We start from the raw sequence: 14,405 nt of genomic DNA on the forward strand, positions 1-14,405 counted from the left end.
GCAGCACCTTCCCGAGCCCCGGCCCCGCTCGGGGGCCGCGGGGGCCCCGCTGTGGCCGCCGCCCCCTCCCGCGGGCGCGGGTCCCGCGCTGGGGCCGCTCGGGGGGCGGCGGTGCCGGCGCGGGGCGCGGGGCTGGCGGAGCGCGGGGGGTGCGGGGGCGGGGGGGTGTGCAGCTCTCGCTAGCGCTGCTTGTGGTCACAGCCAGGCAAGCTCACATCCCATCTGGATCACGCTCGCTCTCTCCCTTCTGCTTCCCTACCATAGAGTTGCGCTGGAAACAGAAGATAGAGGGAGTGTAGGAGCTCGCCATCTCCAAGCGATCTACATTGGGAAAAACATGGAGTCCGCTCCGGCAGCCCCCGATCCAGCAGCCAGTGAGCCGGGCAGCAGCGTCTCCGAGGCGGCCGCCGGCGCCAGGGACACCCCGGTGAACCTGGAGCCTGCCCGGAAAAGCGATGCGCCGGCTCCCGTCCGCAGGCAGAGCTACTCCAGCAGCAGCAGCAGCAGAGGTAGGGAGACTTGGGGAAGGGGGAGGGGGCCGGGGGAGTGGGATCGGGGGGTGGGTGGGAATAGGAAGAGGGGGGCAAGAGAGAAGGGGGAAATGCAGCAATTTAATCCCCTGGTTTATTGCTCGTGCTCGTTGGAGCCGCGCACGCAAACAAGCCGAGCTTCTACCCCCCTGCAAAACCTTGCAAACTTTTATAGCTTCTTTTAATTGCTGCAGGAGGAGGGACAAATGCAATGAAAATATTGAGCGGTGTTTGGTGCTTTCCTATCTCCCTCGTTTTTTGCCTGTGGTATCCGGATGGGTACTGTGCCCCTGAAATTACATAATTTTATAAATATATAAAGCAACAGCAGGAGTATTGGGATTCAAGGGAACAAACTTTTAAAGCTGCAGTGTCCTTCCTCCCCCCCTTTTTTCTCCCCCTCGTCTGTCTCCTTTTGACAGTTTCTCAACTGGTGTGCTGTGGCTTGTTGTGAATGGGGGATCTGTGATTAAACAGGAGATTTGCGGTTTGCGGGTGACTTATTCACTCTCTTGCGCGCTGTTTTCTCTTAATTCATTTAAGTGTATCTTAAAAATTATTTCACCGCGGAGCGGATGATCTCGTAGATGCCGTTGTTGAAGGTGCACAACTTCGCAGAGGGTCTCTCTGCGCCCGCGGCTTCCCAGCCGCTCCCCGCCGGCCCTCCCCGAATAGAAGCGCTGCCAACAGCCGAGCCCCCTTTTCTGTGGCCAGCTGTCAAGCCCTCTCCTGCCTCAGGTTGCGTCTCGTGGCCGTGCGGGTCAGCTCTGAGGGGGCTCAGGGCGGTGGAAGTTTGGTGCTGCCCGAGCCGCCCCGGCGGCGGGAGGGCTGCGGGGGGTGCGGGGGGTGCGGGGCCGTGCGGGGCCGGGCTGCTCCCGCCGCGGGCACCGACACGGGCCCGGCTTCAAACAGCGCCGGAGTTTGCCGAGACGTGCGAGAGGGAGGAGGCTGCCGCTTTAATTACTTGTAAATAATTTATGAAGCGTTGCTCCCTCCAAGAGGGGGGAGCGCGCTAGAGAGGCTTCGCTCGGTAAAATCCCTCGGTGATGGGTAAAAATGAATTAAATAACGCTATGTAATAATACACACGGCTGTTGAAGGATATGACGGGCGGTGAAAAAGTACGTGCCCGGCGGGAGCGGCAGCCCCCTCGGCGGCCGCCGGCGGGGCCGGGGCAGCGATGCCCGGGCGCTGGCGGTGGGGAGACGGGCTCTCCTCGGACGGAGGGGGTTTGGGTTGTAGGTTGGAATATGGCTGATCATGTGTTGGCTTGTGTTTTACAGTATTTTTCCCCTTTTGGCCACACCCCCCCTTCCCAGGCAGCTTCCCACTCAGGGAATCCGCGTACAGTAAAAGCCATCGAGATGACACACGCCGAAACATTTAATTAGAGGCGATTTGCGAGCGGGGAGCGCGCCGTTCGGCGGATGCCGAGGCGAGGAGGAGCGGGCTCGGCCGGAGGAGGCCGGGTGGCCACGGGCGTGTGTTCAGGGAGCGTTTGGCTGCGCGGGGTATATTTAGAGCTTGCGAGAGTGGATTTGGAATGCAAGCGCCTTATGTAACGAGGTTAATCAGAAACACTGGAGAAAATTTCCTTAATTTGTCGGGGAGTTTTCTGGATGTTTGCGGAGCGGCCGTAGTTGGCGGGTGTTACACAACGGCCCCCCCTCTCCCGGCGCTCCCGGCCCAGGCTCCGGCGGCGCGGGCAGATGGTGCTGCCGGGGCGCGGGGCCGGCGGGAGGGACCCGCACCGGCCCGGGGAGGGGGGCAACTTCGGGATCCCATCAATTATGTAACGCTCGGCTGTCGCTTCTCCATGGATGCGAAGAGGAGAGAGAGAGAGAGAGGGGGGTGCTGGGAAGCCCGGGCGGCTCCGGCGGTGGAGGGTGTTTTCTCGGCGGTCCCGAATTGTTTGGGCTCTGGTACTGCTAACCCGCTGACCCACATGTCCCTCCTCCCCGGGGACTCGCCGGGGACGGGGAAGGGCGGTCGGGCGGCGGCGGCCACTCGCCCGGGCTGGCGGTGGCCGCTCGCAGCAGGCACCGCGTTATGTAACAGCGCGAGTGGGGAGGCGAAGGTCAGTGATGGAGGGAAGGGAGGCATCCCCGCACACAATGGACACGGCCCCGCCGCCGCGCACAGCGCACAGCGCACGGCAGCCAGCTCCCGGAGGGCTGGGGGAGGCAGAAGGAAAAGGAGAGTGGCAGGGGTTTGGGGGGGGGGATGAAAAAAAAAAAAAAAAGAAGTGTTTGGGTTTTTTCGGATGATGTAATGGAGTTGGCAGAAAATACAAGTCTACTCCTAGAGTGCAAACAGTAAGAGAATTGGAGCTGGCATTCTGTGCTAATGTTGCATAAATTAGCGTATTGGAAGTAAATTGACCTACACACTACACACCAGCTGATTGTGCCTTTCTAATAGTTAAAACCTGGAGATACAGAACCACGCGGGGAAACATGACAGTATCAACGTTTTGGCCTCCTTCAAATCAGGACTTGATGGATTAGGTGATGGGGTCCCTATAGACTTGCAGGTTTGTTTTGTTTCTAAAGCTATTGGAATAGCATTTGGTTTCTTGCCCCTTTTTTTTTTCATATGGTCCTTTATATCTTGTGGCAACAACGTGACCTTAATGTGTGACTAGTATAGGTGAAATTATTTTTAGAACTGCTGGTTTATAAGCTCATATGCTCAGCTGTGTACTGAGTTCAAAAATGTACCTGTTTGGGTCAGGATTCTTCCATGTGTTGGAAGCGGGCAGGTCTGGACTCTCACGCTGAATGGAGAAGTGAAACAGATACACAGATCCTTAGATAAATGTACACACTCCCCTGTCTAACTGTAAAAATCCTTATTTTTTGACTTTGCAAACACTACCAATATTTGTTTTGTATCCTTTATTTTCATAGCTGCACCTGCTGCAAAGCTGCTGTGATACTTCAGGGTTTATAATAACCTGTGTACACAGGGAATGAAGAAAACAAAATGAAAGACAGGACTGTTGATGAAGAAGTGGGGAAAGTTTGCTGTGGAATAAAATCTTAAATGAAGCTTTAGTTATTACAACGCCATCATTTCAAAACACTTCATTGCTTGATAGGCAAACCTGTTTGCACCGCCAGATCCTTACATAACTTGGGTTTTATTTTGCAAAGGTTAGGCTGTATTAGTTGCTGCGTAGAACACTTAACTTGAAAACATAACTGCTGGAGTTACCAAAAGCATCTTGCAAATGGGGAGTTGTTACCTGATTTATTCAATATGTGGGAGCATGCCTTATCCTTGCATGTTTTGGAAAATCACCTGCAGTTTGATATCAAAACTGATTGTTAGAGCATTGACACCATACATGGAAAAAGCAGGCAATGGATAAAAAGTTCCCAAAAGGATGTTTTTTAATGCTGCCGCTGATTGTTCAGATTTCCTGAAGACCAGCCACTGTCCAGCAGGGTGAATGGCAGTGTGAGTGTGTGTGTGTGTGTGTGTGTTCTGCAGGCAGGGGTTGTGGTTTGCCATGGTCAGGAGGAGGAATGTTTCACTCACCAGCCCTGGCCCTGGCCTAGGACTGTTGTTGCAATTCATTTCACTTTGCAGGCTTTGCCATCCATGGACTTCTACCCATGCTACTGTCTAAGGCTTAATGTTGTGTTAGTCCCCTTAGAAACAGTCATAATTGAATAAGCTGTACTTTAATAGAGAACTACTGTCTTATTAAAAAGGAAAAGTACATAAGAAGCTTTTAAACCTGAGAAAAATGCTTGGTTTTTTTGGAACCGAGCTCTTGGTCTTAGAGGTGAGTCGGTCAAGAGAGAATATCTTGCTGAAAAAAAAAAAAGACAGCTCTTACATCATTGGATGATGCTGTGTGCAAATGTTTACATGATGCTTAATATTTAATAATAGAAAATTGCAGCTATGTAGGTACTTGTTCTTCTTTTCTTGCTGTTGAAGTACTGAGGGTATTTGCTATTTTCCAGAACCCTTTGGAATTTTTTATCATGTCATCTATTTATCCTAATCCTTTCTCTACTAGTAAATTGAGGGGTGTTGCTTTTTGTGCTAGGTTTTAATTTGAGTAGTGCTCCACAAGTAGGGATGTGACATCATTAATAGTGACAACAATAGGTTTGTGATGTCCTTTTCTTTAAAAACCATTTTTTCCCTAGGTTTTCTCAGTTTCTGGATTTAGACTATTCCACCAAGCAAAAATTCCACAGTGCAAAATTTCGTGTGTTGTTTTCAGGAGGACTCTTTTTGAATTTTATAAATTTGGATGTTTCCTGTAGATTCTTTGGGTTGCCTTTGTCATCACTGAGGGCTATTCTGCATGCACCACTGATTTAGTCCTATTTTGGTAGATGATATGTGCTTTGAATCCTTTAAAGTACAGCATTGTTTTAAATGTTTGTAGCATAGGAGCAATAATAGCAGCAGTATGTTGTTCTCCTAGGAACAATGCAGTTCTCTTATTTCAATAAACCATAACCTATTCTCTTATTTTATTTGCTTGAGAAACATCTCAGGAGCTCATAAACCAGTATGTAAATACTGTTATCATTCAACCAAATGCTGTAATTTTACTAAATAAAGAACATGTTTTGTAATGGAGATTAACGGGCTGTGTGACAATTTCAGTTTTGGGTATAGCACTGCATTTGAATAGAAAGGGCAATTTCAGCTTTGGGAGGTTGTCTGATTTTTTATTTTTCTTCTGGTATTTGTTTTCTAAGCTCCAAAAATGCGTGCTGGGGAAAATCTGAAATGACTCAATCGACTTCGATGTATTTAATCTGAGAGCTATCCCAGTAAAAAAGAGAAAGGGAAAAAGCTCAACCTGGTTTTAAATTACTGTGATATCCGTATCACTCTTGAAATTAATTCACAAACAGGTGAGCCATTCTTTACTGAAATATTTTTAGGAGCGTGTTTTCAGTGACACACAGTTGTAAGAACAGGTGTTAACAAAGACAAATTAAAAAAAAAAATTAAAATTACGGGTGTGTCTGAATGCACTGGCCAGTCCGAGTGCAGGATTGTTTACAGGCTCGGTGCTGCCCTAATTCCAGACGGGGAGCACAGGGTTCCAGTGGGCAGCAGGAGCTGGGGCTGGCAGAAAGCAGGGGAAGGAGAAGGGGAATGCTGGGCCCAGGTAGGTTACAGGAAGCTGTCAAAATCCAACAGTACACTTGACCGAGGGCCTTCCATTCCCGTGCTGCAAGGCAGTTGTCACTGCCTCAGCTGTCTGTCCATCCAGGCCTTTCAGCCATAGGCTTCCTGTCATCCCAGTTCCTTTGGGAGGGATGTTGGAGCAGAGTCACATCTCAAGCAGAGCTGAATTTTTTCCCTGTCACAGCACACTCACACCTGGACCTGAGCATGCTGGGGAGCTTCTGCAGTTTGCTGTGGCTTTGGTGGGAGGGGAACTTCCTATAGGTAAAATGTTGGAGGAACTTGTGAATGTGTGGATGCATCCACACTTCATATACAGATTTCTGCTGTCTTGTTTTCTCTTCCTCTGGTTCCTCGTTCAAGTATCTTGTGTTTCACCTATTGCTGAGGCTGTCTTTGGAGCCCCGATAATCACCTCTGGAAATGTAGTTTACAGAGCTGTAGTTTTTAAGCTGTTGGTTCTCTATACACTCACAGCTGGCAGACAGTTCATGCATCCTTACCTGCACAGATTCTCACAGATATGTAGAGGAGGGTCCTGCAGAGCAGAGTCTAAATCTGCTACTGCCAGTAGATAGATCCATATTGCACATTTGGTCTCAGAATGGATAGAACTTCAGTTTTAGGGTTGTTAGGGGTTTTTTTTGGCTCTTCTACAGCTTTGCTGTTGTGATGATTAGAAAGTTTCTCACTTCTAACTAGCTGTGTTCAAGATGAGTTAGTTCTGTTGCTTCTTTAAATGTTTTCTATAAAATCCCCTTGGTCTGAAAATGAAGAAGAGACTGGTATTTTATTTTGTGATAGCTGAACTAACACAGTGAGCTCTGTTCTCTGACTCACAGTTTAGCACTTCAGCGTATCTGTTGTAGATGGTCTGTGCTGATAGAAACATGAGAACAGTTTGGGCTGTATGTCACGAGGAGTTAATTGTCTAATTTCTTGAATGCAAAGGTAGTGAATTATTCTTCATCCCGTTATCTGAAGTCTCATCTGGGTATGTCTCAGTCTCGGCAACAACTGAGCTCTTCAGAGACTAAGTGTATTAGGGTGTGTATTTTCATGAAGAAATTGTGGGGCTTATTTTACAGCAGTTTAATCTTATAGTTTAGCCTCATTGCACTGTTCATTTGGAAGGATCCCCAGGTGTTTTCAACACTATCGGGAACCATTTTGCTTATTACTGAAATCCAGCCACTTCTTGTGTGGAATCTGACAGCTGTTTAATGGTGCTCAGCCATGCTAAGCAGATCAGAACAGAAAGTGAAGAATACCATACCTGATTGAAACACTCCGAGGGATTTTGGATACAGATAATATAATTATCTGCATTGGAATTGGGTCAAACAGCTCTATTCCTGTAGAAAATTACTAGATATTTTCAGTGGCAATGTATGGTCAAGAAATTGGTTTGAAATACCTTCCTGAAAATGATACCCCCAGCAGTGAGATAATCGAAGATCCTGCTGCTTACCCTATTGTGATCACCAGATGCAGTATGATCAATGTTTTCTTCGGGTATTTCTGGATGTATTAATTGTTTGGTTCCATGCTGGTATGTGAAATCTTATAAACCAGGGGGGACGCCTGGGATGTTGCAGGTCTTGCTTTGTAAAGCAAATTTCTCACCGTAGTGTTCCTTAAGCAGTGAGGTGCAGTCTGTGAAACGTGTTCACAGGGCTTTTACAGATGGTTCTGGGGGATCTGTTGACCCTCAGCCAGGAGGGGATGGGGAAGGTGGGTGTCACGGTCTTGTCTTGTGAGGATATTGGGGACCATGGGGAGAACACAGAGCTCTTTTCCACTTGTCTTCGGTTTCGCTTCCCATATTATGTAGCAAAACAGGATATAACAGAAGATCTGCAAAGGACCAAAAGTCAAAATTCATGATCAACCGAACGTACATAAATGTTCCAGTAATAATGACCAACTGCAGAGCCTTTCATTTGTAATTTAATCTGATAATTTCCGTGCACTTCTAAAGGAACACGCTATGAAGCTGGCAACTTCTGAGGAATTGCTGTGCTGTTACAAACAGCATTTGAGCTGGCATTATAACAGCATGATAGATAGCGAGATGGAGAACAAAGTTAGCAGCTGAAACTGAGCTCAGAGCAATCGCTAGCAGAATGTGAGAAAGCAGAGCTGGGTTATGATAACCTCCCTTGTAGAACCAAATTAAACCGTTCTTAAAGGCTTTGTTGATTTTTAGTTTGTAGTTGTACCGTATATTTACTTCACATGGGCGTGTGAGATTAATGAGGCAGGTGTAGTGATCACGGAGAGAAAAACTGCGGTGCTGCTGTTCTTTTTAAATGTTCCATTTCATGCAGACTGTGGGATATTTACAGCATTAATTGACAATATGTCTGTGTGCTTTAGTTCTGCAACTGTTCAAATGGATTGAAAGTGTTTAATACAGAGAGAGGATGGAAATTAAAACTCCTAGAAGGAGGTTGAACAGAGACCCTCCCCTCTTTTTTTTTTTATTACTCTTACAAAAATCCTTCGAATGCTCATCCAAAGAGGTGGTTTGTGTGAAGAATGGTGAATGTGTGGCCAAGAACTCTGTGGCTGGTTTTGAAAATGTGGCTGAAAGAATACAAAGGGAAAATCAAAAATCAAAAAGCGGAGGTAGAGCATTTGGCATAAGGGCATTGATGACACATCCAACAGCACTGCCAGCTCCTCACCTGGGAGAGAGGAGTTTTTCCACAGCTCTGTAGAATTGTATGCCTTACACTTCTGAAATACATATATATGCAAAACTGGAGACACCATGGGGAAAACTTAAATTATGTATTAGTAGAGCTTGACTTGACTGTTTTGGCACTGAAGCAAGGTCTGTTAGATACAGTCAAGGATAAAACCAAGGCCAAGACTTGTGAAATACTGATTATAGGGTTTATTTTATTCCTCTCATGGAATTATGAGAATACTTTAAAGTAGGATTTCCCCTCATAGTTTCTCTTCAAAGGTAGAGGTAGGAAAAAAGGCCTTTTTATGAACCGATAGATGACTGCCAAAGTCTGTACCAAATGTAAATCAGTGAAAGGGCTCTGCTGCACTACATCTTTTAACTAAGGGCAGAAAGGTAAGGTTTGAACTATTTGTTTGAGAGAAGTCTTGAAATTTGGTAAAACAGGCTAAAATACAGCTTTTGTTAATACTTGAAGTAAAAAAACTGTCAGCATGAAGCATCTTCTAAATCCTGTGTATATTAAAAAATAAAATAAAATAAAACCAATCTCAGAGGAAACTAGGGCATATCAAAAACTTCTCTCTGCGTCATGCTTCATTTGTGTAATCTTCAGAACTTTTGTTAGTCATTTTTCTTTTCATTATAGCAGTTAGGAAAGGGTCCTTTACTGTCTGGGTTGTTAGAGAGGCCTTTTAAAAATCCCAATGAAGTATTCTCTGAACTGGTAACTCTTCTGTTGAGTCAGAGTAATTCTGGGATAAATACACATAAAAATCAGTCAGCAAAAGCACAAAAGCAACTCTTTGCAGGACTGATGCTTGGAGGAATAATGGCAGAAGCAATCTGGGGTGGTGCTGCACTCCCAGGCTCTGAGCAGTCCTGCCAGTCTGTCAGTACCCAGCCAGGCTTTGCACCTGGAGGGTCTTTAAAAAACCAAACCAGCAAGTCATTTCTAGAGATTTCATTCCCACTCAACACTCTTAACATTTGTAATGGTGTATTTTTTTTCTGCAAGAATCAGGTGTATTTTTAAGAAGCAGTCTGATTTTCATGAATGTGAATGTGCAAGGGATCAGCTCAGGTCAGTCATATGTTGGCAGCATGAGAGCTACCCTTGGCTATTAGAAGAGTTCTGCTCTGCTGGCACAAGGCTTGGTCCTGTGACAGTTTATGTGTGTGTTTAATACCAAGTGCAGTGAATGATTCTGTTGGTGTCAGTGATAGTGAAGCTGGGCTGTGTGTGTAGTAAAGATCAGGGGAAAATGGGAAATTGTTTAGAAAAACATGAAATTCTAGTATCAATTAAAAGGACTTCGTAAAAAAAGGTGAATTAACTGTAGTTTTCAGGGTAGGGGGGCTGAGTGAGTAGTTGTAATTACTTTGGCAGATATATTGTTACCCTGCTGTAATTTTGCTTGTGGGATCATACTGTGGCTCCACTGCTGGAGAAGAATTTATGTCCCTACTTCAGAGCAGCTGTTAGGAGATGAGCAACCATTTCCTCAGGTACAGAACCCGAGCTGCACTTGTCTGTTGCTGGATATGGAATGTTTTTGCTAAGATTGCTAAAGGATTTTTTTTTTTGGAATTACTGAAATCTTAGCTCTCTCTATATATATGTATATCAATCAAAAAGTCTTTTTTGTTTCCTGATGGAAAGAAGGAAGGGAAAGGTGAACAAATTGTAGGGACTTACCCACAGAAAATCTAGAAAGCTGACTGTTGAGGTGCCCTGCCATTTGGCTTTTCTCTCTCTAGATTTTGGCTGCCTCTAAGAGGGTTTGACCATAACAGAATTATTTTCCCATATTTTTTTGTTTTCTAGGTAAATTACACTCTGCCACTTTACCTCTTTTTAGAGATTCACCGTTCTAGTTTGTGAGAAGTTGCAGTTGTTAATTTTTTTGACGATAATACCCCAGGGAAATTGCCAGGCTGGGTCAGCAGCGTCTCAGAGATGTGACAGGTAGTGTGGTATCCAAGGCTGTGCAAAAGAACAAGGGAAGATTTTTTTTTTATTTTATTTTATTTTTTAAAGGGGAAAAGAAAATCCTTCCAAAATTCTAGCGAGTCATTAACTTTCCACAGCAGTGCCCAAGGCATTCCGTCACTAGAATCTTTGGTTTCAGCTCTCCAGAGAACGCTCCCACACACAGCATTCACCTCGGAGGGGATAAGGACAAAGGATTCTGGACGAAGCCAGGATCAACAGATCAGCTTGGTTTACAGCTTCCCTTTAGCACGCTGCATTTGGCCTCAGCCTTGGGTTTCTAACGTTCCCAAATCCACCTTCCTGTTGTTTTCAGCCCAGCTCAGAGGCTGTGGAAATTGTCACAGATCTCTGCAATTGGCAACTTCTCCTCTGAATTTCTTCCACGTATCCTTTCTTTTCTTCGCCACAGCAGAGGTTCAAAGCAGAATGTCTTTGGGGATTTGAGAGCAAATGATCACAAGTGGCGAGGTGGGGACTCGTGCCAATATACTGAAAATATTTTGTTGCATTGCTTTTCTCTGCACACAGCACAACGCACACTGGAAGCAAACTTGGCTCTGGAAAGGCAGCAATAGAAAATGTAAAAACAAACCCAGAAAGGAAGTAAATGAAGCCAAAGGGGGAGCAGGGTAGTTTTGGGTAATGAACAGTAAAAGAAAGATGTGGAACTTAAGGAAGAAGTGTAATGAAAGGGCACAAAGGAAAGATGACTGATTTGGAGAATGGCCTGGAAAAAAAAAAAAAAACAACCAGCATTTGGAAAAGGACTGGAGTAGTGGGGGAAGCTGCAGTGTCTGCTGAGGGGAGGGGAATTTACTGCCTTATTGCCTCTGGACAATTAATATATTCTTATTCTGTGATCTTGTCTTTCCTATGGAATGGAATGTAAAATGTGTTTAGTGCATGGTGGGGTCTCAGACAGTTGCCTCTCAGATTTGCTCCAGCACCCCATTGTTTCCAGTGAACTCTGACTAAACGCTTTCGCCAGAGATGTTGTGCTAATGTGTTATATGAATTATTTGTCTTATCTCAGTCCTGTGAAATTAGAAGCCCTTTCCCACAGTGTGTTAAGCAGATTAAAATGAAAGCCTGTCTTTATGGTCCAGGAACAGTTCAAATATTTGAAGAAAAAAAAAAAAAGGAAAGAAAAAAGTTGTGAACTAACAGTGGGATGCTGTGAGGAGGCTTTATGAAGCAAACACATTTTATCACTTAAATGGTGAGATAAGTTCCAAGCTTTCCTTGAAAAGGTTTATATTGTTTTCCCTGATGCCTTAAATCAAGGGAAGATCTTGGGCCTCGTAGTTTCTGCTAAGATACCTTTTGTTGTTGTTGTAATTTGAAGTTAACTTGCTGGGCATCTGTGCAGTTCCTTCTTCAAAACCTTGTAGTGACCAAAGGACTACGTTTACCTACTGGTAGGCAGTCCTGGGACAGGTCTTGGGCTGTTTGGAAAAGCACTAAATATCATATTAGAGGCTGCTACCAGCTGGTTTTTGTTTGTAGGAGAAATTACTTTAAAAAGTAGTCAATGGGTTTGTAGAAGTACACATGAGATTTGGGATTCATGTTACTCTGTCTCTTGAATTCCTATCTGGTGTATCAGTCCCTTCTCCCTCGGGAGTAGAATATGTTTTAGTCACAGCAGCATTTTATTTATACTGACTCACTCTATCCTAGTGTCATAATGTTCCAAGACACTTTATAAGATAACTGTTCTTCTACCTGTGTGGCTTTTGTCACGCAGAAAGTCTAAATCTATAATGAAATTAGTACAGACATGACACTTGCTTAAGATAAAAAGGGTATCCTACTGTGTTTGGGCAATAACTTAATTAAGACATCACATATTATTGTAATATATCAGAGTGGACAGAGTAATGGTGTGATGTCAGAGTGAGCATTGTACGTTTTCTGGACTCTGTTCCTGTTGTTGTAGCTTTCTCATTAATTTCTCTAATTTCCCTGCACAGAAATTAGAAAAAAGAATCCCTGTTGCTGCATCAGCAGTGTTGCCCCTTGGGGCCTCTTCAGATCCTGCTCAGGGTTGAGAAGTCCTGGAAGTGCTCACGGGCTCCACTGTTGGAGCTTCAGGCTGAGATGAGCTGAGTTCCACATCACGAGGACACACAGAGGCAGGAGGGGCAGGAGAGCTGACCTGTTATTTCCTGCTCTGTGGACTAAGTGAGCAGCACCAGCGTGCTGAGGGGTCAGAGGAGGTCCTTCCAAGTCTGCCTTGAGGTGCTGGTTTCCCACAGAAGGAAGGGATATGCACAAGTCTGGCAGTTTTCCCTCTGTCCATGTTGGAGGGGGAGGCAGCAGCTGTGCCCTGATGGCTTTTCTTCTTCTCCAGCATCTGCTCTAGGTGTCCTTTTGTACCAGTAGCTCCATGCCCGTGTCCCTGGGATACCTCTGTGTGCTGTTGGCACAGGACTGGAACAATCCCCACTCTCTCTGGTGCTGCAGTCAGAACTCCTGGTGTGGGTGCAGCTCTGCCAGCAGAAGGGAGCATTTCTCAGTTTGTCCTGGGTTCCAGTGGAGCAAACCCAGCATAAACATTTTTTTTTCCCAAAAGTTGCCCTCTGTCAGGTTACAGCTTGACATGCTGGAGGGAGTGGGGGCTGGGGAGGAAGGCAGCTTTTTTTTGGTCCTAACTGGCTCTGCTGTCTGGGCAGTGCTTCCCAATCCTCAGGAGATTGTAGGGATCTGTCTCTGCTTAGCCCTTATCAAGTTGCAATTATACCAGTACTGCTCAGTGGATTTACATGGTTTAATTTAAACTAAAGGCTTCAGATCCCCCTGCAGACTGGACACTACAGTCCTGTGGTGTTCCACAGAGGGATTTTGCAGTAGGTTATGTATTAAAACTTTATAAGAATTAGATAAATGGCAGTGGTAGGAGGAAAGCAATATTCCTTCTTTTGGTGTAAATTCTTACCTGTTGTAAGCATTTTTCACCATTCCTTGGCCAGATCAGCACAGAAAAATTTGGTTTTAGTCTGTCTCAGGTCTGATTTTACAACATTTAAGTGTAAATGTAAGTAGTTGAAGTTTTTGTGTAATGCTGACATTTCTATGTGATATTTCTCTAGAAAAGTAAATATTTCTACATTACTGTTTTCCAGTGTTATGTTTTCTCTGTAAACACATTGCTTTTGATTTGCATTTCTTTTTCATATTTTTCCAATGTGATTTGTTTTAAGCAGAGAGATTTATAACTGCTGGACATTACTGAGGGAAAAAAGTTATAGACATAAATCAAGAACATATAGGGAATAATTAAGCTATATTAAAATTAAAGCATTTGGAATTTTTAATGCATTTAAGGTAATGTAAATTTAAAACATACTTTAGATTTATATCATATGAAGCTGTTCTGCCTGACTTCCACCAGCCTTTATTAAGGACTAAGCAATCTACTTGCAACCTCTTGTAGAGATCACACTTTTATTTGTAATTTGTCTTCTAATGTGCAGTTAATAGTGATGTGGCAATCATTCAGTTTTGCAAAACCAGGTAGGCTTCTAATACTATAGAGAGGTTTCTAATACGTGGAAAAACACTTTTATTTGAGGCATTGCCATAGTAATTAGGTTCTTCACGTTTTCCTTAAAGACAATTTGGAGGAAAAATTCCTTCCAGTGGCACCAATTTGCAAATTTATACGCAGATGTGGAATGCTCTCATCAGTATTCCATTTGGGATGGTTTCCATTCTTTCCCATTCGTTTAAAACCTCACGTGGTGACGCTGAAAGGACTTAGTGCAGATGTGCTGTGCCTTCTTGCATATCACCTTTGTTCCTCTGGGTAGAGAGGAACACACAGAGTTACTGGGACGGGGTTCGGAGACATTCATACTGTATATTTTTTACACTGCAAGAGGTTAATTGAGTTTGTTGTCTCTGGTAAGAGTTCTTCCTGTGGCCAGTGAGTTACCAAGACTTGCAGGAGAGGATGAAAGCAACAGCCATAAACTCTGAGTTCCCTGATGTGCATTAGTCTACCTGGTCAAAT

The 14,405-nt window shown here is 44.7% G+C and overlaps 1 protein-coding gene across 2 annotated transcripts in view; it reads left to right on the plus strand.

Annotated features, from left to right (window-relative positions):
- The first annotated feature begins 211 nt into the window (after positions 1-211).
- The window catches only part of RORA (RAR related orphan receptor A), a 353,466-nt gene continuing 339,272 nt past the window's right edge, over positions 212-14,405 (plus strand). For both annotated transcript variants that reach the window (XM_017816916.1, XM_017816919.1), the window contains exon 1: positions 212-509. In XM_017816916.1, coding sequence (XP_017672405.1) covers positions 338-509 — 172 coding nt within the window. In that variant the 5' untranslated portion in view covers positions 212-337. The remainder of the gene's footprint in view (positions 510-14,405) is intronic.

The sequence above is a fragment of the Lepidothrix coronata genome, unplaced genomic scaffold (genome assembly GCF_001604755.1).
Source record: "Lepidothrix coronata isolate B3197 unplaced genomic scaffold, Lepidothrix_coronata-1.0 Scaffold58, whole genome shotgun sequence".
Lineage (NCBI taxonomy): Eukaryota > Metazoa > Chordata > Aves > Passeriformes > Pipridae > Lepidothrix > Lepidothrix coronata.